This window comes from Lepidochelys olivacea, assembly GCF_965140295.1.
Source record: "Lepidochelys olivacea isolate rLepOli2 genome assembly, chromosome: 5".
NCBI classification, from domain to species: domain Eukaryota; kingdom Metazoa; phylum Chordata; order Testudines; family Cheloniidae; genus Lepidochelys; species Lepidochelys olivacea.
This window is the reverse complement of record NC_140415.1, coordinates 18,623,947-18,649,279: the sequence shown is the minus strand read 5'-3', so window position 1 is coordinate 18,649,279 and position 25,333 is coordinate 18,623,947. Positions and strand designations below refer to the sequence as shown.

General features: G+C 38.9%; 1 protein-coding gene across 2 annotated transcripts in view; it reads right to left on the bottom strand.

Moving 5' to 3' along the window:
* Positions 1-12: 12 nt before the first annotated feature.
* The window catches only part of DCC (DCC netrin 1 receptor), a 948,238-nt gene continuing 922,917 nt past the window's right edge, over positions 13-25,333 (bottom strand). For both annotated transcript variants that reach the window (XM_084629005.1, XM_084629006.1), the window contains exons 28-29: positions 9,106-9,248; positions 13-6,507 (exon numbers count right to left, since the gene is read on the bottom strand). In XM_084629005.1, the coding sequence (XP_084485131.1) occupies positions 6,418-6,507; positions 9,106-9,248 (233 nt within the window). In that variant the 3' untranslated portion in view covers positions 13-6,417. The remainder of the gene's footprint in view (positions 6,508-9,105; positions 9,249-25,333) is intronic.

Sequence of the window (25,333 nt, the reverse complement as noted above, 5' to 3'; positions counted from 1 at the left end):
CACAGGAGGACGTTTGTATCAAAACTTTATTTATTAAACAAAAAAATGCACCATTGGAATAACATTTCTATAAAAATGAATATGAGACTGTTCTACAGTGCATTACAAAACCCCCTTTTTCTTCATGTAGCAGTATACAAGAGTGTGTGTAGAAACAGTCATTTATTTTTACATCGTAAGCAAGTTTCCTTTCGCATAGAACGAGATTTACACTTAAATATTGCAGTCACTAGTCTAATTTGGTTAACAATGCTAGAATTTGACAATTTAAAGAAACTGTTTATAGGCTCAAAATGCCATTTTTAGGCCTTTTGTAACAACAAGATTTTTTTTTAAACTAAGGCTAGTTAAAGCTGTAGTGTAACCCATTTCGACCAGATTAAGGTATCACTAGTAGGCTAACAATTTGTTTGAATTACCTCGCAAAGCCCTTTAAAGGAAGAGAGAGCACTGTTTTCCTTAATGTTGTAATGATTAATTAACAGTTTATGTCAGTGTTTCACAGACACCATCTTTTGTGTGACCTCAGTGGCAGATACCAGTGAATATTTAGCAAGATATCTTTGCCAGTTACTCTTGAGTATTCTTATAGTTAGGTCTGAATAATATAGTTTCAAAACACAACACACTGAGACATGGGACACAGCAGCTTTAACAGCCAACTCTAGGTTTCCAACCAGATCTCCCTTTTATCATAAATTATCCAAAAGAAAACACTCTAAATAATAAATTAAATATTACTTATAAAAAGTACACCCTTCCCCCCAACCCTCCCATCCTACACATGGTGACAATTCAAAAATGTAGGAATTGCCAGGTATATTTTACAATAATAAAAACAGCAGTTTTCCCTTCTTCTACCAACATTGCTTTCTTGCACTTCAAAATACGTGTACAGCATACAGTGAGAGACTCTGGCCTGTGCTGCTTTATGACAGATGTACTGTATTGTTATTGTTTCTCTCCAATCAAAAAAGGTCAGAATGAAGATGCTTAAAATGCTGTCTGCTGAGATCTAAAAAGAAAGACTGAGCAAATTCAACTTGAAATCAGACAGGACACTTGCTGGCCAACAGAGAGACAAGTCAAACAGATAAGAAAAATAATCTCTGAACACTTTCAGTAGTTTGTGGCTTTGCTAATAATCAGCTTCCTTTATCCAGTTTCCAGTGCTTCCATTTCTGACAGAATATTGAATGCTTTTCATCTTATCCACCCTTTATGTTACTTATTTACACTGTACAATGTGTATGTTTGTGACCTGAAATATTTTTATTTTCCATATTTTTACATGCTTATATATAGATTCAATAATGTTTAACACCCTGACTCTGAAAACACATATGCATGTGCTTAACTTTATTACCGTGAGTAGGCTCAGCAGTAAGTTACACATATGCACAAGTGTTTGCATGGGGTTGCCAATCCTCCAGGATTGTCCTGGAATCTCCAGGAATCGAAGATTTATCTTTAATTAAAGATTATGTCATGTGATGAAACCTCCAGGAATACATCCAACCAAAATTGACAACCCTAAGTTTGCAAGATTGGGACCTAGCCATTTTTAATAAAATACAGATTTGGCATGCCTATTAAAGGATTCAGTGAAGATATTCGGCTGTCAAATAACAAGGGATAAGGGGCTACTGGAAACAGGATCAGAATGTTCTTATGGAAATAATCATTTCATTATGAGGTTGAGTCTTGATACAGTAAGAGACATGATTTTCTAAAGTATCACAACTGATGCCTTGGTTCTCAAGTGTGTTACTCTAGTTTTTGTTGATTCAATTCTGTTGATTGCAGTGAGTCTGCATTAGTGTATAACTGGAGTAACACTGTGGAAAATCAGACTTGAGAATAATATTGCATTTAAGAGAGGACATTTTTATAACGCAATATAAAACTCACCAGCTCCCACCAAACTCGATGACAAAGCTCCCATTCACTTCAGTGCTGAGCAGGACAAGGCCTTTTATCAACACAACAGTTCACCAAACGATTCTTACAATAAGGATGTGGGATTAGTAAATTATGATTTTGCTCTTCATGTTAAAAAAATTCTTAGGGCAAACTTTGAATGTACAAATAACTTGGCCATCATACTTCTTCCATTTAAGTTAATGGAGTTTTTCCTTCAGTGGAATCAGAGAGGTGCTATTTATGTTTGTGGTATATTTGTATATTAGTGGGGTGGTTTTCAGATTTCATTTGTTAAACAATACAAAGTTGTGAGACTAACCTGGGAATTGTGTTCACAACTAGGGGTGGGCTAACTGGTTTGGAGAAAATGAGTAATAACTCCTGAACTATTGGTAACATTGTTTTGAAACTCCAAAAAGGTAAATTAGGCCTTTGAGACTGCAATCTCAATCACCTGGGTGGCTGCTGTACTCATATGGAGCCACAATGATTTCAGTTTGCAATACTTTGCAATTCATGGCTTCTTCTGGTCAGGAAGCAGAAATTCCCATACACCATGGTTTGGGCAGCTTTTGCAGTATTATCCAGCCCAAGCCATGAAGTAATGGAGATCATATGGGAGTACACCAATTTTTCTGCTAGTTTACCAACCAAAAGGATAAATGGCCTTAGATAGGTAACTAAATGTTTGGATGGTTTCCTGAACTAAGCCTTCCAAAAAAAAAAAAAAGCCAACCATCACCAAACTAACTTTGACAGCCAAGTTCTCAAGCTAGAGGATTCTTAAACAATGAAGTTCTTGGCAGCATTCCATCTGTGAAGTCTTTCTCAGAAAAATGAATATGATACAAGATATACAGCTGCAGAAGTGTTGACTGCAAAGTCTATCTGCTACCTGTAATGGCAGCCAAGGAAACCATTCCTAGGTGTGAATAGCTAGCTACTTCCCCATGGCAGCTTTACAAATTCGTTACAAGTTGATTTATCTTTCTTTACATTTACGAGGGTGTTTGTGGTAGAGAATGATTCAGTGTCAATAATTTTTCATTTTAAATATTCTGAAAGCTTAGGAATCAGTCAAAACTGAAATAAATTTTACAGCTGAATTCACTGCAAAAGTAGCACTATCAAAATATGCCTTTAAAGGTTCTGTGCCATTACACTCATGTGAGTCTCCCATGTTTGGATGTTTATGTAGAAGGTCAATATCTTTTGAAGTCCTAATGTGGGCGTCAGTCCTTCAAACCCGTCTGTTTAACTTTACGGAAGTGAGTTGTCTCATCTAAGTCAATACAACTTTGCAGGACTGCGGACAAAGTCTGAGCTAAAATAAATTCCTGTGTTCTCTATCCTATAAATAAACTATGGGAAAGAACAGCTCATTCTATTAGCTAATACCAAGAAATGCTAAAACTTTTCATTCTAGTTAGTAAGATGCTTCTGCTGCAAGTTGAGTTTAAAATTTGCCAGGAAAAGTAGAAGTGTGCCTATTGAATACATATTTCACATAAAAAAGTAACCAACTGAGTTTTTGGATTAATTTTTAATTTCTCCATTTTCCAAATACTCTAGCCAATTACTAAGCTATGAACATTGGTAGATTACCTCAATTTGTTCCTCTTGCCAATCCAGTTTATACAGTTTAGGTTTTGCACATAAGTCTCCTTTAAGATTTCACTTGATAGCTAAAAAAGAAGCTGTAGCCCTGTGACTTATATCAAGCTAAATGAAAATAAACTTGGGTCTACAGGAAAAATGAAGGATCTCTGGGCAATAATGCCCTTCAGAAACTTTATCAGAGGAAGTCCAGAGATTCTGAGTAGGATTATTAAATAAATAGCTACTTTATATTTGCAGGTATGACTGCAAATGCCCACAAACTAGGGATGACTGAATTACTATGTAAAATTTAAGAATCTCCTCTTCCTGAAGACTCACAGATATCTAAAACCAAACCTATTCTGAATCTTCTTCAGGTTCTGAAATTTTGCATTTCTTTTTCAATTTCCATTTTCTCACTGAGTTTAGAGATGGCAATGCTTTACAATTCACAAGAAAGGCTGTCCTCGAGAAATCCAGACCAATTTTTCAGACATACAAGGGTCTAACATTTGAATCAGTGGGAGTTGCACATTCACAAAATGAATATGATAATCCATGTCACAGGACAGCCAACACCATAACCAATGTTCAAATAAGCATCTGAATATCAGGATGCTTATCCAAACAAAATCCAGCTGTCAAAACTTTTGGGGTTCACCCGTCACATATTTTAGGTAATTTTGTACCATGGATATATTCAGTTTTGGGTTAATGTTCTATGGCTCAAAGCCCCTTGTTAAAGTCCTGTGAGTCAGATACTGTTTTCCAGAGTAACTTAGACTTATTCCAGAAGAAGGGAGTGCAGAATGTGGCCCTATGGTCCCATTTCAAAATAATTGACAATCTGTGCTAGAAGGGAAGAGGCTCTTTTTCAGAAGCTGTATTGAAACCTGCCTTGCAGAAACAAGGTAGTAGGCTGGACATTATAGGATCCAATACCAAGGCTATGAATTTGGTTGTCATCATGACAGATTTGCTTGCTTTGTTTTCAGTGGAAGTTCTTAGTTACAAATCTAACAGAACATAAAAACTCAACCTCTCACCTTCTTAACTCTTAGGAAATATCTGACTAAAATCTTAGTCAATTGAATAAAAATATATTTTGGTAAGGAACATTTTCACAAACACACTAGAGTTCCTAATGAAGCATTTGAATTCCATCCTTCACATCTGATTTCCTCTCCAATACATGACTGTAGAAAATAATCTGAATTATTACTTCTGTTACAGTGCCATTTTATGCCAAATATTTTATTCAGGGATTCACATATAATTACCCACCTAATAAAAGGAACTATTAGGTTGTAAAGATCCCAGCCCTTCCATGCTCTTTTAAAATTATGACCTACTCAAGCTTGAAATCAAAGGCAGAACTGAATTGAGTAATTCATCTGAAACTCTCCTATTGAGTTTTGCAGCCTCCTAACTGATAAATATGCAAATTAGTTCCCTTTTGGTGATTCAGCTGCATAAACAGGGATTAACTCTGAATGCAGCTCAAAATTCAGCAATAAAAAGTATGCTCACAAAATTTAGTCAATTCAAACAGTTATAGTTATCAATAAACGCTGCAATATGAAGCTAGACTACTAGAAGAGGGAGGAAAACACTGAAAGGGTTCCTCTAAGTTCACAGCAGTGTCCTGATGCTAAATTATGATTGGTTGGTTGTTTTTTAACTATGACTGAACAAGGAATATTTTACTGCAATCAAGCACCTGTAATTTGTTTCCCTATTATGCAACACAGTTTCTGAATTCATTTTCTTGGATTTGTTGCTTCTCTGTAAAAACTGTGATATGTCCATCACTGTTAACCGATAAGTCTTATCTTTCACTGTGCCTGACCGAGGGTTGCTTTCCAATTTCTGCAGCCTTCACTGAGTTAAGGAGAAGCCATTGGTGACTGAATCACAGAGTTAATGGAACCGAGCAGTCTCAAACAAGAGGTGGAGCAGTAGAGAAAGGATGCGAGGAACTTCACCCCGTTTTCCTCTTTGCTGCTGTGAAAGGTGGCCCTGGAGGAGCTTTCAAATGTCATCACAGTGCAGTCTGGCACCAAGGCCACCCATATTTAGAAGTGTTCTATTCCAAGTTTAAGCACATCATTAGTGTGTGTCAGAGAAGATTGCATATCATATCTTCTTTTTGTAAGCATACGGCAGCTGGCAGCATGCCACCAATGCAGGTTTTTTTATGTTCCCATTCTCTGTAGCCAGATATAAAATGTTACCTATGGGAGGATTTCCAAATACTTGCAAAAATGGGTGGATTTTACAGCAACTCGCTAATGCATACCGCTTGTGCAAGATGAGTGATTGAAATGACAAAAGAAATGGGAGTTATTTGTCTGGTTTTGTGCTGTTGGTAACACTTCCAATCCTTTGGTGCTATGTCGTGATTATTTGTTACAGGTGCTTTCATGTAAAAAAAGTATATAAAAAACAAAAAAAACCCAAAGAGTGAACTTCCACCCTGACAAATTATGGCATGGTATATGTTTAAAAATACATTTGACTGACGTAAAACTAGATTTTCACCAAGAACTATACACCTCTATTAAGTAAAATGTGAGATAGTCATGACACCTCAAGTATTACAAAGGCTAACAGATCAAAATGAGCAATCAAGTGGCATCACCTTGGTCTCTGCTGTAGTTGTTTCACTTATTTGCAAGGGCTGCACTTTAATTGCTTTAGATGCTTGATCTATCGTAACGTAGCATATTTTTTGTTATTTAATTTTTAGGACTCATCAAGACTCTTCCTTACGTTGAATGAATGGTACTGCAGAAAGGGTGGTTTTATGGGGTTGTGTATGTGTGTGGCATATATGAAGTACTTGTATGCTGCAATGTTCTTGGATAACACAATTTATCTATTCATCAACAGCTGTTAGAAGGCTGAGCCTGTAATAGCGTTAAGTTGCTTCATTAACCCCTCCAAACTGGCCATTTGTTCACTCAGATCATCCTGTTCATATACCTGCAAAAAACCCAAATCAACAGTCAATGTGAGCAATAACCAAAATCTGTTTTAAAGGACACAGAAAAGACAAGGAGGGGCAGAGCCACTTGAAACAATGCATTAAAACAGTTGTTCTCAGATTCATCACTTTGCCCAACGGAGACCCCGTCACCTCCTTGCTCCCCTTCCACTGCAGTCAGCAACCTCCTCTCCTAGGTATCTAGTTGGTGAACTCAAGGACCAAACTCTGTGATGAGTCCTAGAGTTCCAGTATATGCCATCCAGCAGAGGTGTTGCTTGCAGTACTCCAAATCTTGGATTATTCCAGACTGGCATGAGACTGAACGAAGGACTGGGAATGCAGCCATGGTGCACTGGGATGTACTACAGAGGCTGCTCCTGGAGTTCATAATGAAGGGCCTGATTCTGCCAGGAGCTGAGCACTCCCAACTCCCATTGTAGCCAGTGAGTCTTAACTCTTACCATTGCTGTTAACGGGATTTGAGGGCACCCAGCGCCTTGCAGGAGGTATTCAGTACCCTGCAGGATTAGGGTCTGTGACAACAGTGGAAGGGGAAGTACATTGGACAGCCGACTGAGTACCTGTCATGAAACCTTAAATGACCAGCAAATGTACCTATCATTGGGAACCACTGACCTCAAAAGTTATAGAGACAAGAGTAAAATGAATGATTCTCCGCTTTTGATTCACTGAGTGAGAACTCAAACACTAGTTATTTATGTGGGACTTTTCAAAGTAAATGATTTGAAAGCACTGTGGGAAATCTGCAGCCTAAAGGTCTGGACAAAGTTAAGGATCCAATAACATAATCGTACCTCTGCAGAAATAAACTTAAAAAACTCCCACAATTCACCCCTCCACCCCCAAAACTCTGACTACCTGAAGAGCCTATTAACTCCTGTCATTATTTCCACCAAGTGCTCACACACTTGCTGAGTTTGAAAAGTGTCCCTCTTGGGAAATAAATTGCGCTGCTGTTATAAGATGTTTAGAGCCGAAATAGCATTTCATGTAATCAAATGTTCTGTGCTAAATTACTCTTTATGTCAGTAATTTTACCAAGTAAGTCATTTTCATTTCTCTTCCCCCAATACAAGACTCCGTGTCCCTTATCTCCTCTCTGCGGGAGAGCCAGCAGGGCTTGGAAGAAGTTCAGAGAAATAGTAAGGCTGCAGTAATCCACAGGACTGCTCTGTGACCACATTGTTCAGTACTGGATTTTACCCACTGGTGCACTGGCTCAGCACTACCCTTCATTCCAAGCACTAGTGGTTTCAGTCCCATTGCTGTTGTAGGGTTAGACTCTAAATCATGGAATCATGTTACACTTGTTGAACGAAGGTCCAGGTGATTGCCAGAATCAGGAAAAAAAATTCCCAACTCAGCAAGGGGAGTAAAGAAGTTTGAAAAGAAACTTCTTTAGTTAGACGAGGATATTTATCTTATCTGCTTTGGAAAGAGCTTTGAGATCTGTGGATAAAAGAACCAGGGCATAAATCCTGCAAGTAAATCTTGCATTTACAAGAGTCAGTGCTAAGCATTATTATCAACGTTACAAAGAGCCACTGGCAGCATAAGCATCACTAGAAAAAAAGCTACTGGGTTAGGAAAGGGTCAGGTAATAAAAACCAGTTTTTTGGAGATGGCTCCACACTTTGACGGCCATTACTCTAACATAACATGAGACAAATTCTCTCAGAACAACACAATAGCACATTGCTTATGATACTACTAACAATAAGAGGGAACATAATTTAACTGTTCTACATTTCTATGGGCAGCAGACCAAAAATCTCTCTGTGCATGTCAAAAGCAGATTTCTTGCTTTTTCCCTTCCCCAAGGTTTCAAACATAAGAGGATTAGGTGACAAGATGCCAGATGAACCTGTCTCATGATGCCTAGTAAGCCACTCTCACATGCAAGGAAATGAAAATAGATTGTACATAACAGTCTGTCTCCCTTATTTTTTTCTTCCTATTTAGTTTCTTTTGCTCTTTCCCCACCTTTTGTGAAGTACTGCATCTAAGATTGGTATCGTTTTAAATTTTCTGATTATTTTTTCAGACATCTTTTCCCTCTGATCCTTTCTTTTCATCTTAACTATCCCTTTCACATTATTTTCTCTCTCCATTGTCTGGTATTACTTTATAATCTTTTATTCCTTAACTTATTTTTTCTGACATCAGTTTTCTCATTCATTCTCTCTTCCATCAGTCCCTTTCTCCTTCTGGATCCCATGCTTGACAACTAGAATTGTTTTGATCTGTTAGTCGGTACAAAAGAGATCATGTAAGTAACAATATGAATTATATGTGCACAGAATACAGGTTATCTGTCCATCTCTATCAGACAGAGGCCCAGATCCGAAGGCCACTGAAGTCAACAGAAAGAATCTTACTCACGCTAGCAGGCTTTGGATCAGACCTGTTGTTCCTTAACTGCTACTCACTGGTATAACCTAATACATCAAGTAGGCAGAGATGAAGCTGTTCAACTAAAATGATTGCACAGAATATGATTTACAACTATGACCCTTCACTTAAAGTTAATATGATTTGCGATGAGACTCTTGTTTTTTTAAGATTGTTCTTACGTTAGCTGGATCCTCTGTCTGTTTGTGGCCCTCTTCTGACACTTCTGGGGCTGTTGGCACCGAGACTGGAAGCAGAGGGGATCGTGCTTTTCCAGCTAATCCAAGTGATGCTGTTTTAACCTGAGCCTTGGGAAGATTAGGCCCTGAAAGAGGAAACAAATCACAATAATAATGTATGAATAATACATATAGGGGAACAATGAGGTTTAAGCCTTCTATGCAAAATGCACTTGATTTAACTGGTTATAATTGGTTTTATATTTTCAATCCTAAATACAGATTATCTTTTCCAAATGTTCTTATATTGCTTCTTTCCTGAAGGGAAACCAATGCCGATTGGAACGCTCTTGTTAAAACTCTGTCAATTAGATTTCACTGTGAGCAAGCTCTAAATCCTATTGCTGCCATATTCAGATTGTCAAGTATTTTGGGATGTCTTTGTAATCCAGATGGCAGCTGTTTTTGCCACTAGGCCAGACCACGGTGGGCTCATCTCCCAAAATAGGACTTAAAATCCTGCCCAGTACTAACACTTCAGCATTGTGGGTGGTGGGAGAAGTAAGGGTTGCTACTTGCCACTCGTCTAATGAGACATTATAATGAGGTCCCCGGTGGTTTTTCTGGTGGAAATTAAAGGTCCTCTCTCATGTTTTATCTTTTAAAACAACTGGTAATAAAACCAGTGTCGTGGTCAATGTGTCCTCTCTACATACAATAACTTCTGATGCTCATGGATATGTGGAAACTATTGCTGCTGACATAATGTCTGGCTACTGCACAAAGTGTATGACTGATTTTAAAGACACTGGAATGGTTTGAGAATGAACGGTACAATATGAAATAAAATGTACAGTATTCATTAAAGAAATTGGGCACGTATAAAGGACTCATACTATTAGAGGTGAGGTTTTCAAAAATGGTCAGCTTTGGCATAACTCTGCTCCCACTGAAGTCACTGGTAAAAGTCCCACACTACCAGTTGTGTAAAGCCAACTCAGTCCATTGCATCTACTTTATCCCTTCTCTTGAATATCCCTTAATCTGACTCTCTTCTACCTTGCCTCTATGGACACTCAACCACTGCAATGCATATTTGCTTCCTATGGTACATTTTAGGTTGATATGCCCAGGTTATCAGCACTCTCCAGATTGAAATTTGTTTGGCAGAGTACATTTCTTGCTAGGGTTGTGGAATCTCTCTCAAAGCATGGTTGCTATCAGTTGTCAGGAGATCACTGCTAATACAGATGATCCTGTTAGGGACAATGCTCCATTTTCTATACTGTGCAAGACATTTTTTTATTCAGTTCATTTGTCTCTCTGGGAATCAAAACCAAAAAAATATATGAATGAATGAGTCTGGCCCACCAGCCTCCCCTCCTTATCTCCCATAATGTTACTAGGAGCAAGGCATTTAAAATGTCTGTGTGTTTGTCTACTCATGTGTAAAATGGGTACAATAATAATTACTTACCTCACATAGGTGAATTATATCTAGATATGGTCTTAAAACCACCACTATCTCTGTAGTATCGGAGTCATGTTAGGCTTAATTAATTAATGTTTGTAAAATGCTATAAAATACTTGTATTAAAGATGCTAGGAGAAGGTGCAAGATGGCATTATATAATATTTTCTATGTCTATTACTACATCAGTTTGCTCTCCCTCCTCCATATATAGATTAAATCATTGGGAGTAAGGTGCCTAAATACTTTTGAAGATCTGGGTTTATCTTCCCAGATTGGATTATCATACCATCCAGTCTGATATCCTGCCTCTAATAGTGGCCTATGTGTGATGCTTCAGAGGAACATGAACATCCCTCCTGGCCAAATAATACACCAATAATACCATCTTCCTGATGTCCTGACCCTGGTGGGAAATATCTGACATCCCGAGGCATGAGAACTGATTATCCTATTTTAACAAGCAAATATCAGTTTTGGTCATACAACTTATCCAGCCTCTATTTAAATCCAGACTGTCCTTTCTAAATTATAGGGTTTAACTTTAATCATTCATTGCTCTTGTTCTTCCCCAATAGGTTCCAACCTGATGAGCTCAGTCATTGTAGATCATTAATAGATCATGAAGAGTAATTCTCTGGGGCCATCAGTTGTTCTACCAAGAGGAATAACTCTACTATGGTAGGAAAGGCAGCTGCTGCAGCTGGAGCAGAGAAAGTACTCCCCTACTCCAAATAACGGATTGCAGTCATGATAGCTTTTAGTATTTTTACAGCTCTAGTGAGTAGCCTGGGGACAAAAGCTGCAGATTAATTCCCTTGCATTTCAAAGAATTGTTTTTACATTTTTAATTAGTTTAAAATGTGTATAACAGAACTAAAATACCCAGGACCCACAGCAGAAGAAACACAAAAGAGCAAAGAGAGAATGAAATCCCCCCCATTAGAGACTCCCCTAGCACATTAGTTATAAGTAACTTCCAATAAAGAATTATAAGACAAAGACTAAAAGGAAAAGAGACCCATGTATCAAGCTCTTTGATAATACAAGTTTAACTGAAACAACAACAAAAAAGGAAAGTCAATACTGACTAAAAGAGATCACTAAAAAAGATACAAACCCTTTGCTTGCTCCAGTTTAGTAGCTAAAAAAGTTCTTTAATAACTGGTGCTCCAAAGTTCCCAGTACTTCAAAGAAAGAGTAGAAGTCACAGATATCTCCAACAGATAAAATCGCTTAAATGTCACAAATCCAAGTTTCAGAGTAGCAGCCGTGTTAGTCTGCATCCGCAAAAAGAAAAGGAGGACTTGTGGCACCTTAGAGACTAACCAATTCATTTGAGCATAAGCTTTTGTGAGCTACAGCATCTGATGAAGTGAGCTTATGCTCAAATAAATTGGTTAGTCTCTAAGGTGCCACAAGTACTCCTTTTCTTTTTACACATTCAAGTAAATTTTTTAAGAAAGAAAATTTGTTTAGCTTCCATTTCCTCAGAGAAAAGTGATTTTCAAAAGGAAAGAGGCTTTTTTCCCTCTTTTTTTGGCTATTAAAGGATTTCTGCTGATGTTGAAGTGAATGCAGACACCCTCATTTGCATTGATGGAAGCATTCTTTAACATTTGTGTTTGACCAAGCAATTTCTGGACCCTGGCTGTGGCATCAGAATCCATTTGACATTATAAGAAATCAGTACGTTTTGTAAGGCATGCAGAGGAAGAAGACAAAGCTCTCAAGATAAAATGAGAAACCATCCAAACCTGAACTTTTAAATTCTATTTACACAAAGAAAAACATTATGAGTCAGAGGACATACATGGGTGTATCTATATTGATTTAAATGGAACTGTGTCCATTTACACCAGCTGAGAATCTGGCTCTATAAATTATTAATACCCTTTTGTTTGTAGTTTCAAAATGCGCTCTGTAGGTATCTGTCCGTATAAAATAGCAGGAGCAGAGACCAGAAACTGTCTGAGAAGCCTGGATGACCCAAGCCCACAATACTGGGGGCCTTTCACCAATGGGTCACAGGTGTGAATTTTGCCAGTGTTTGTAGTGATCAATGTTCAGTGGTCCACTATATGTGAAACAGTAGAGTGGTTTCAGTCCAGTTGTGAAAGGCTGGGGCCCCAACTGAGCAAAGCGCTTCAGCATATACTGAACTTTAAACACATGACTAGTGACTTCAGTGTGGCACACACATATTCTGAAAGTACATCGGCCTCCATATCACAAACCCACAATTATAGCTACCACTCTTGTTGGAGGTCTCACTGAAGAGACCAATGACTGATTGCAATCACAAAAGTGATTCCTCTGGGTCCCGGCTGAGGCACAGTGAAGGGTCCTGTGCTATATCTGTTGTGAATAAAACAGGATTTCTGTTTCCAGTACTATCCAGGCAGCGCCTTTTGCAAGCTCTGAATTCAATCAGCATTTTTTTATTTATGCCTGGCTGCCCTTGACTCCTATAGGCTTTTAAGGGACTCAAGCAATCCCGGTTCAATTCCTAGCCCTGCCACTGGTTTCCTGGGAGTCTTGGGCAGGTCATTTCCCTCCCTGTGCCTCAGTTTTACCATCTGTAAAATAAGAATAATTATACTGATCTCCCTACGTAAAGCGCTTTGACATCTAGAGATGAAAAGCACTATATAAGTGATAGGTCCTCCTCCTCCTTCCTCTTCTTCCAACCAGTGCTCACTGGAGTTCAGGAACAATTTGAATGGGAACATATCCTTGATTCTGCTGATGTGGTACAGAATAAAGTAATGCAAGCCTGTTCTCCCAATATACTGTCTGTACAATACATAACATATTGTTGTTACAAGAACTTGCTTGGTCTTTGTGACCATAGCATCTGGGCCTCAAGCCATGCATCCACCTAGGTTTAGAGCTTACTTCAATTGTTTGCATGTTGATGTGCAATGCTGCTGAAATATAAAGCAGAGTAATATAAAGTGTTCAGTAATGCCTTCTGAAACAAGACACTGCCTGGAATGTGCATCTGACAGTCATATAATATATAACTAATGAGCAAATTAAGTGTTTAATATTTTTAAAATATTAAAGATTTAAAAAGGTAAAAACACAATTTAGGTGCTGGTGTGCACAGACTACAGACTATCATGCTGACCGATACTGTCTTATTGTTCACTCATACTCCCTGATCTGTCTGTATCCATCTGTTGTCTCTTGTCTTATACTTAGCTTGTAAGCTCCCTGGGACAGAGACTGGTTTTTGTTTTGTGTTTGTACAGCGCCCAGCACAATGGAGTTCTGGTCTATGACTGGGGAGTCCAGGTGCTATGGTAATACAGATAAAAAATGCAATAAACTGTAAGCTGGTATGGGCAGGGACCGTACCTTCTTATACATTTTTAAAGCACTAAGAGTAACCTATGAAGAAAAAGAGTGCAACTGTGACTTCTGTAACTGTATGATTTATTTTTATTTATATTAGCACCCAAAGGGCCCAATAAAAATATATTTATTCAGATTCCTATTGCAGTACAATTTGACTGGAACCTTTGGGTACCACTGTAACATAACAAAGAATAAAACTAAACAATTGCTAGTCAGACTTGCACCATGCTTGTTTACTGGTTAGCACAGCTATACTGTATAATGTTTCTTTCAACAAATGACTTCATACTGTGACTTGCTTGATCTTCATGGATTTGGGGAGAAAGTAAACATTTTACATGGAGGAGAATGAGTCTATGTGAACTGCAGAAATATTCTGCTACAATATTCCTGCTGTAATGCATATTTGTACCTGTAAATCCCCTGGTAAAAATCCTGTTACTAATATGTAACTCATTATAGTAATTGGCCTTAAAGAGCTGCTTTTCTGTACAAAGACAGATGTTCCCTCCTGGATATTGTTAGAGAAAAGCCAAATTGACAATTAGCATTTTGTTTCCCCTTCAGCTCACAAAAACAACAGGCAATTTCTAAAGCTTGTAACTAAAATGACAACCAGAAAATGTTACTTAAGTAACCCTACATTTAAAGTTCCCCAGTAAATGTTTACAGACCATTATCAAACCACACACAGTATATAATTTCATGAGTTATACATACAAGAAAGAAACAAAGAATATTAAAAAGACCAAGCAGACCTTTCAAAAAATACACTGGACACAGAAGGTTGATGTGGTAAGTAAGCTCATATATGCAAATGAATTACTAATTAAATTAACAACATTAGTTTCTAATGCTTCCAAACCCAGCAGGACCCTTAAAAGAAAAATAGGAACTGCCAGCTCATGAAGAGAAAAATGACAGCGCTCATCAGGTGTAGTTCTAAGTAGCCACAGCATGAATTTACTGTTTTAAAGTTTTATTTCTCAGAAGGGTTATTAATTAAACACTTCATTTGCTCATTAGTTATACAACATATGGTTGCTAGGTGAAAATTCCAGCTAGTGTCTTATTTCAGAAGGCCTTATTGAGCACGTGACGTCACTCTGCATTATATTTCAACAGCACTGCACATCGGTGGGCAAATAAGTATTCTGTAACATCATTAAATGAAGATAACTGTAAATATATTGCATGCAAGAAGCAATATCTCAGATGGAAAGATAATTCCATAATTGTCCACTATAGGATTTCTTGCACTTTCTTCTGAAGCATCTGGTTCTAACCACTGTAAGAAAAAGGGTCCCTAACTAGATGGACCACTCGGGTGTGATTCAGTATGGCAGTTCCTACGTCCCTTTCTTATATTCTGTTCTTCCTACAAGTGTGCAGCCATGAACATCAATGCAGGCTGAGCAAGGTATCAGGATCTGAAAAGAGAATTTTGCTCTAAGAGGTGTATGGGCACACTTTAATGGTTTCAGTTTTTAACTTACTAATATTGAATCCACTGACTCCATAAAGAGTATTGGAGGGCAATAACATGCTGTCAATTTTAATTCTGAATGAATTCCCCACCCCCTTCTCCATTCCAGCTAGTATAGCTCATGGAATTTTTAGGGTTGGATCAGACCCTCAGTAAGACATGTAGCCAATTCCTCCGCACTCAACCCCCAGGACCCTAACATGTCATGTGTATAACTCATACATTTAGAGTCACTCTCTTTTTTTGAAAATAACTCTTTCATTCACAGACATGCAGTTATTTAAAGAGTGGTATTTTCCCTCCACCCCCATTTACACAGAGAGTTTTTAAAACTTACTTTTAAGGTTTCATTGAACAATACTGAGAATGAGAGGAAATACTATGTTTGATGAGGTTAACAATTTTTATCTATTACATATTGTATTTTCCCAGTTTCACCGTAAAGTGGGAATTTGCAATCTGGGAATCATTTTAAAGTAAGAAATTGCTAGGCTCAAAAGGCAGAAGCTGACTGAATGTTTACATGTTCTTGAGGAATTTAAAAGCTAATTAGGCAGACATTCAAAAGACCATAAGAAATAGACCAAGTGAGCTCAGGTAAAAGTCAAGCTGTTAACTAATTAACTAGCCTGTTACCATTGCAGGAAGGATCAACACATAACAGCAGGTTTCAGAGTAGCAGCTGTGTTAGTCTGTATCCGCAAAAAGAAAGGGAGTACTTGTGGCACCTTAGAGACTAACAAATATATTTGAGCATAAGCTTTTGTGAGCTACAGCTCACTTCATTGGATGCATTCAGTGGAAAATACAGTAGGGAGATTTATATACACAGAGAACATGAAACAATGGGTGTTACCATACACACTACCAAGACTATGAAAAGAAGGATTCTGGGTGGACTCCTCCTGAAGGTCGAAACAACAGACTGGACTTCTACATAGAGTGCTTCCACCAACGTGCACAGGCTGAAATTGTGGAAAAGCAGCATCACTTGCCCCATAACCTCAGCCGTGCAGAACACAATGCCTCAGAAACAACTCTGACATTATAATCAAAAAGGCTGACAAAGGAGGTGCTCTCATCATCATGAATAGGTCGGAATATGAAAAAGAGGCTGCTAGGCAGCTCTTCAACACCACTTTCTACAAGCCATTACCTTATGATCCCACTGAGGGTTACCAAAAGAAACTACAGCATTTGCTCAAGAAACTCCCCGAAAAAGCACAAGAACAAATCCGCACAGACACACCCCTGGAACCCCGACCTCGGGTATTCTATCTGCTACCCAAGATCCATAAACCTGGAAATCCTGGATGCCCCATCATCTCAGGCATTGACACCCTGACAGCAGGATTGTCTGGCTATGTAGACTCCCTCCTCAAGCCCTATGCTACCAGCACTCCCAGGTATCTTTGAGACACCACTGACTTCCTGAGGAAACTACAATCCATCAGTGATCTTCCTGAAAACATCATCCTAGCCACTATGGATGTAGAAGCCCTCTACACCAACATTCCACACAAAGATGGACTACAAGTATCCCCGATAATGTCACGGCAAACCTGGTGGCTGAACTTCGTGACTTTGTCCTCACCCATAACCATTTCACATTTGGGGACAATGTATACCTTCAAATCAGCGGCACTGCTATGGATACCCGCATGGCCCCACAGTATGCCAACATTTTTATGGCTGACTTAGAACAACACTTCCTCAGCTCTCGTCCCCTAATGCCCCTACTCTACTTGCACTACATTGATGACATCTTCATCATCTGGACCCATGGAAAAGAAGCCCTTGAGGAATTCCACCATGATTTCAAGAATTTTCATCCCACCATCAACCTCAGCCTGGACCAGTCCACACAAGAGATCCACTTCCTGGACACTATGGTGCTAATAAGCAATGGTCACATAAACACCACCCTATCCCGGAAACCTACTGACCGCTATGCCTACCTACATGCCTCCAGTTTTCACCAGACCACACCACACAATCCATTGTCTACAGCCAAGCTCTACGATACAACCGCATTTGCTCCAAACTGTACAAACACCTACAAGATCTCTATCAAGCATTCTTACAACTATAATACTCACCTGCTGAAGTGAAGAAACAGATGGACAGAGCCAGAAGAGTACCCAGAAGTTACCTACTACAGGACAGGCCCAACAAAGAAAATATCAGAACGCCACTAGCCATCACCTTCAGCCCCCAACTAAAACCTCTCCAACGCATCAGCAAGGATCTACAACCTATCCTGAAAGATGACCCATTACTCTCACAAAGCTTGGGAGACAGGCCAGTCCTTGCTTACAGACAGCCCCCCAACCTGAAGCAAATACTCACCAGCAACCACACCCCTCACAACAGAACCACTAACCCAGGAACCTATCCTTGCAACAAAGCCCGTTGCCAACTGTGTCCACATATCTATTCAGGGGACACCATCATAGGGCCTAATCACATCAGCCACACTATCAGAGGCTCGTTCACCTGCACATCTACCAATGTGATATATGCCATCATGTGCCAGCAATGCCCCTCTGCCATGTACATTGGTCAAACTGGACAGTCTCTACGTAAAAGAATAAATGGACACAAATCAGACGTCAAGAATTATAACATTCAAGAACTAGTCGGAGAACACTTCAATCTGTTTGGTCAGTCGATTACAGACCTTAAAGTGGCAATTCTTCAACAAAAAAAACTTCAAAAACAGACTCCAACGAGAGACTGCTGAATTGGAATTAATTTGCAAACTGGATACAATTAACTTAGGCTTGAATAAAGATTGGGAGTGGATGGGTCATTACACAAAGTAAAACTATTTCCTCATGTTTATTGCCCACGCCCCCACCCCTGCTGTTCCTCAGACGTTCTTGTCAACTGCTGGAAATGGCTCACCTTGATTATCACTACAAAAGGTTTCTCCTGCCCCGCTCTCCTGCTGGTAATAGCTCACCTTACCTGATCACTCTCGTTACAGTGTGTATGGTAACACCCATTGTTTCATGTTCTCTGTGTATATAAATCTCCCCACTGTATTTTCCACTGAATGCATCCGATGAAGTGAGCTGTAGCTCACGAAAGCTTATGCTCAAATAAATTTGTTAGTCTCTAAGGTGCCACAAGTCCTCCTTTTCTTTTTGCACATAACAGCAGTGATTCATCATGTAGAGAGTAGCTGTGTTCGTCTGATCTGTAAAAGTGGCAAAGAGTCCTGTGGCACCTTTTTGACTAATAGACATATTGGAGCATAAGCTTTCGTGGGTGAATACCCACTTCGTCAGATGCATGTAGTGGGAATTTCCAGAGGCAGGTATAACGGGGTTAGTTCAATCAGGGTGGATGAGGCCCTCTTCTAGCAGTTGATGTGTGAATGCCAAGGGAGGAGAAACTGCTTTTGTAGTTGGCTAGCCATTCACAGTCTTTGTTTAATCCTGAGCTGAGGGTGTCAAATTTGCAAATGAACTGAAGCTCAACAGTTTCTCTTTGAAGTCTGGTCCTGAAGTTTTTTGCGGTAGGATGAATCATAGAATCATAGAATATCAGGGTTGGAAGGGACATCAGGAGGTCATCTAGTCCAACCCCCGCTCAAAGCAAGACCAATCCCCAATTTTTGCCCCAGATCCCTAAATGGGCCCCTCAAAGATTGAACTCACAACCCTGGGTTTAGCAGGCCAATGCTCAAACCTTTAAATCTGCTATTGTGTGTCCAGGGAGGTTGAAGTGTTCTCCTACAGGTTTTTGTATATTGCCATTCCTAATATCTGGTTTGTGTCCATTTATCCACAAATCAGATATTAGGAATGGCAATATATAAAAACCTGTAGGAGAACAATTAAGCCTCCCTGGACACACAATACCAGATTTAAAGGCAGCCATCCTGCAGCAAAAGAAAAGGTATTCACCCATGAAAGCTTATGCTCCAATACGTCTGTTAGTCTATAAAGTGCCACAGGATTCTTTGCCGATCATATAGAGAGTTTGCCTGTAAAAAGGAAACAGCTTCCAACAGACTTGGCAGAATTCCAGTTAGTCCCCAGTCCAGCAAACATTTATACATGTATTTGATTTTCATGGGACAATTAATAGTAGTAAAGTTAAGCACATGCATAAACGTTTACTAGGATCGGGGCCTTATTTCCTATATAGGCTCCCGATTTTGCAAAGCATTTAAACACCTGCTTAACTATAAGCATAAATAGTTTCAGTATAGAATATTAATATATGTCATCTATAATAGATATTCTGTATACTGGGGCTGAATTAAGTCTTTAGTTTTGTAAGCACTGAGCCATTTCCTTGCAGCATTAACAGAATTGTGAGACACTCTGCAGGATTGGACCACGAAGGACTAAGTAAGGTACTACAGTCACATTAAAAGATATTTAAGCTTTCATTTAATTCTTTCTTCAGTCTCAGATGCTTCTGACTATAAAGAAGGTGACAGACAAAACTTGAATCTTTATTTTTTTAATTTGTAATAAATAAATGTAATGTTTTTATTGTTATGAATTAAATATTTGTAGAGGGGTTTCTGGGGACGGTTATGTATACTGCAATGTGAAGAGGTCTTTGTTTCCCCTTTCAGTTCCACAACAATCACAAAAGGATCAAAGACAACTAACGGGTTATTTGATACTGACTGTACTAAAGTGTGTGTTCTAGCTGTTTAAATGTAGTTCTGAGCTTGCTTGTAACTACATGGCAGAATGCCCCCATTAAGTGAGATGGTGCCTCTCAAGGGAATGGAATATGAAAGCATATGAAAAATATTTGAAGACTAGACTGTTTTACACTATAAGTAAAAAAAAAATGAAAGAAATAAAAAGATATTTACATCATCGGTAAAAATGGAGCTTTAAAAAATGACTTTCCCAGATGATAATGAACAGCGGCTTGACTCATTCTATAGGGGAGATGCTTTTAAAAAGAGCCAAAGTTTCATTTGGGTAACTTTGATATTGTGGGGAAAGAAATTCAAACAGGCAAACAGAAAAGAGAAAAAGGAAGAGGTCATTTTGTGAATTTCAAACGTACAATACCAGCTATTTCATGGAATTGCCAATTGGGAAGACTTTTGAAGGATGTTGATAAGCCTTATTTTTAATGTAATAAGTCTTCATGATAGATGTAACAAATGATGGGTATAGAAAGGACACTTGAAGATTAAAACAATCACAGAGAATGTTAACACGTAGAAGATGAAAGTCAAAGCCTTGAAACATACGAGATGTTTGTTCTGTCCTTTCAGGGCCTCTCCATCAAAATTACAGCTATAAACTTTAAGACCATGAAGACACTCACAAATTTCAATTGGGTATTATGATGTTTTCTTACAATTCCGTTATATGAAGTTAACACATTTGTCAGAATTCCATGAAAAATCCGGTGACTGTTAGTGTTTTACTTTACATCATCACATTGATCCTCTTTGTCTTTTAATTCTCAACAAGGAAAAAGGCTTTTCATCTCTCCTCAGGAAATATGCAATGAGATCAGTGAGCTGTCAGTATAAAATGGATGTTGCTGATCAGTGATAATGAACACAATCTCAACTGCATATTCATACATCCGAAAAAGATTTTCCTCCTCCACCTTTGTGACACTGAGCCAAGCCATATTAGATTGACTCACGCTTTGAAATGTAGACTTGCATTCTTAGAAGAATTGGAAGAAGGTAGTGATTGTATTGGTCTATTTACATATATCTTGTTAGAGGTTAACAATGTAACCAGATGGTTCCTGTCTGTTCCTGTCTTTTATCTTCAACTCAACTATCTTTACCTCAGCGAGCAGCCCCAGTGGTGCTCCCCATGCCTATATCTCCCACCCTTGGTGCAGCACCCCAGGGGGTCTTGCGAGCCATTACGGCAGCACCCTGCTAGCCCAGTGGCAGCCCACCACCTCTCCAGCAACCTTGCAGCATGTCCCCCAAGATGCTTTAGCATGGTGAGGGTACCTTTGCCCATGTGTCTGCTCTGGGGACCTGTGCTCTGTACTGTGAATAGCAAAAGCACTTTGCCCAGGCAGGAGCTGGCTGCAGAGGGAACTGGACTCAGATTCTCCGGTCCCTCATCATCTGGATAAAGGTGTGACACTCTTCAGCCTCGGCACATGACGTTATGGCCAGTGGCAGCCAGGCTGGGTCCTCTGGGGCTGAATATGATGGGGAGGAAGGGGAGAAGAGGTAGAGAAGGGTAATGGGCCAGGATCGCCAGTGGAGTCATTGTTGGGGCCTGGGCTGTGGAGCCTGTGGCCCAGAGAAGGCCAGCACAGACCCAGAAGCGGGGAAGGTGGGATCAGAAGGTGCGCAGATTCAGTGTGTTTCCCAGAGAGTCTTCCCCTGACAGCAGAGCTCCTCTGGAGCCCAGAAGGAACTGAAAACCCTTGATGAAGGGGAACCTGGTGCCACTATCTGGCCTCCCCTTGGTTTGGGGGGGGAGGTGGGGGTGAGGGGGCTCCTCCAGGGCAAAGCAGCAGCAATGGCCAGGAGCCAGAGGGATCAGTTTAGAGAAAAAGTTCAAAAGAGACTGAATTTCTAGAGCTGAGCTCACAAAGGGTGGACGGGGAGTGGCCACGAGAAGTGACTGCAGGCTCCTGGAGGGTGCAAATGCCGTGGAGCAGGGTGGATAAAAATCAATTATTCTTTTTTTAAAAAAAATCAAAATCAGATTTTTTTTTTTAAAATATCATATTTAAATGAAATAGAGGTTCAATTTTTAAAAGTAAACCTATTGTAAATTAAGTTTGAAATTTAAGGCCTAAATTTATTATAATCTATTAAAATAATTTAAATTAAATACAAAAAATAATATTCACCAGTACAGCTTTGCAGCCAAGCTTTTAAGCAACTAACATTTTTAAAAAGATAAAAGTTGAGGCTGTCACTACATTTTCTTTTTTTCCAGTTAACAACCACTGTAGAACACAAATGAATCCTAATTGTGGAAGCATTTACCTATATCACAGAGATTTCTAAGTTTTATGATATGCTTTGTACTGCAGATAATAATGGTGTTGGTTACAGATCACTGTGGTCTGCTAGCAGGTTGGCGTTATGCTGAAATATTTCATAATTGACCCAAGAAACTGATATTTAAAGGCAACCTAAGACCACCTGCATGCATGCAATATGTAATTTTTTCTTACGCTAGTGTGCACACCTTTATTTTGTTATATTTGAACTTCTTGAACCACTTGACTTTTGGAAAACTATTCTTTGTAAATGTCTATTCATCTTGCAAGGTCTTTTCTTAAAATATGAAATATTTCTAAAGCAGCTTGAACAAACTTGACAGGACATTAATATTAAACTTCAAATAACAAACACTGGTTTTTAAAAAACATAAATGGTAGTTTGATAAATTGTATGAAATCTATTGTTTCCACTTGTATAATTTCCTTACGCTTATTTGAGACAGAACTATACACTTTTTAAAATTAGATTTCAAGATCAAGTTGGGGACCTTATCTGCCTTGTGGTTTTACTTTAACACAATAGTGCCCAGACCATGATGGGGCCTCTTGATGTTAATGTAATATAAATAATAACTACAGGTGTTAACATTCTGAGCAGTAAAAATAATATTTGCCTCTAAGTTGCTTGCAAGCAAGTCTTTAAACCACAATTTGAGGACTTCAGTAGCTCAGACATAGGTTAGAGGTTTGTTACAGGAGTGGGTGGGTGAGATTCTGTGGCCTGCGTTGTGCAGGAGGTCAGACTAGATGATCATAATGGTCCCTTCTGACCTTAAAGTCTATGATTCTATGATTCTATGAACTCAAACTGCTGAACTGGTGTAAGTCACTGACTAGGCACTTGGAACCAGAGTTTGCTGAAGTGGATCACTTGATGATTACCTGTTTTGTTCATTACCTCTGAGACACCTGGAATTGGCCACTGTTGGAAGACAGGATACTGGGCTAGATGGACCTTTGGTCTGACCCAGTATGGCCTTTCTTATGTTCTTATTGATTCAGAGATCAAAAGGGGATATTAATATTAAGATGGAATTTGGGTGTAATAATATCACTGTCTATGTTTCTCTTTGAAATTTGCACTCAACTGTCTATGAACTGCTTAATGGATAATTACCTTATGCCGATGAATGCAACTAATTACCTTGTATATATAGGATACAAAAGGTTTTACTTCAAAGCCACTATTCTTCACCCAATGAATATCTGCTGTCAAGAGACTATCATAGCCTACCAGAGATCTATAAAAGTATTCTAGGGCCCTGATCCTGTATCTGAGATCTACTTAAGCTTTGTCAGGAGAATTTAAGTCTCCTCAAAACTGAGCTCCAGTCTGGATCCCCCTGATATTGGACATGGTTTGCCTATTTTGGACTATAACCTGATGACCTGATGCTGAAAAGAACTTTTTGCAACTCAAAAGCTCACCATCTCTACTATGAAACGGACCTAAGAACTTTACTCATATCTGTATGTATAATGATCTTTCAACCAATACTCTCTCTCCTTTTCTTTTTTAATAAATTTTAGTTTCGTTAATAAGAATTGGCTGTAAGCATGTATTTGGATAAGATCTGAAATATCCATTGACCTGGTGGGTAATGTGTCTCATCCTTTGGGACTGGCAGAACTTTATTTTCGATGAATAAGATTTTCAGTAATCCCCATCATATTTGACTTGGATGTCTGGGGTGGAGGCCTAAGGCTGGGCTGCTTTAAGGGAGCTGTGTTTTTGGCTTCTGGGTAACCAGCAAGGTATTGTAGAAGCTGTTTGGTTGCTGGATTGGTGAATCTAATTATTAGAAATAACCATCAGTTTTGGAGATCACCTGCCACCCCATTCTTTGCAGTTTGCTCTCATTAAGCAATCTCAGTGTACCCCCCGGACCCTGGTCACAACCTGAAAACCAGGTGGTAAATAAGCCATCCATGCAGTCTTTTTATGGATTTGTAGTGGATCTTTTGGAAAAACACCCAACATTTTCAAAGAGAGTTTTTTAGAGAAGATGTAGTGATTCTCCAGAAAACCATTACAAAAAAAAAACCACCAACTTGACAAAACGTGTAATCAATCAATTTATTTCTATAGGGGCTTGATCCTGCAAAGCACTTAAGCACATGGTAAATTTTAAAACCTTAAGTAATTCCAGTATAGTCAATAGTGCTATTCAGTAGTTAAAATTAAGCAGGGGCTTAAAGTGTTTTGCTGGACTGCGGCCAGACGTCTCATTAACACGCATGATTAAACCCCTGTGATCCTTCATCACTGAAGTATCCGAGTTGAATGGAGGAAGCTTGATTTAATAAAATGACATGGGAGCCAAAAAGTTTGAAAGGGTTTTTAGGGGAGAGGGACAGGGTATATGGGGGGTGGGATTTTGAACATAAATGACAACAGTCTTTGACTTCAAAAGTTGTGGTTTTTTTATCTGATGCTAATGTGAATTAATTTAGGATTCCAGCACCAAAAGGCTGTGAATATGCCATTAGTTTACCAAAAAAAGTTTCTAACATACCTCCTGCCCTACCAGTGTTTGCTGCAATCTCAAGACACCTGTTACTCTGTATTCTAGATAATTTATCAAGAGAAGAATCTAAACCTGCCATTTCCAGCCAACATTAAAAGATGAAGAACTGGAACTAGAAGGGCCACAGGTTGCATAGTTTTTATGCAAAGAAGCTGAACGCTCTCTTTAAAAACTATTAGGTGAATTGGTGGGAGTTAGAACTATATATAAAACGACAGTAGGATTTTATTTAAATTTTCCATTAGCAATGGGAAATATTGACTCTGAGGGGTAAATTTCTAAAAAAAGCACACAGATTTATCTGTGCAGTTAATTAATTAGTGTCAGTTGGAGTCATGTGAATAAATGCCCCTGTTCCATCACTCGATTACACCTCTCTGCTTTGTGCTTAAGTAC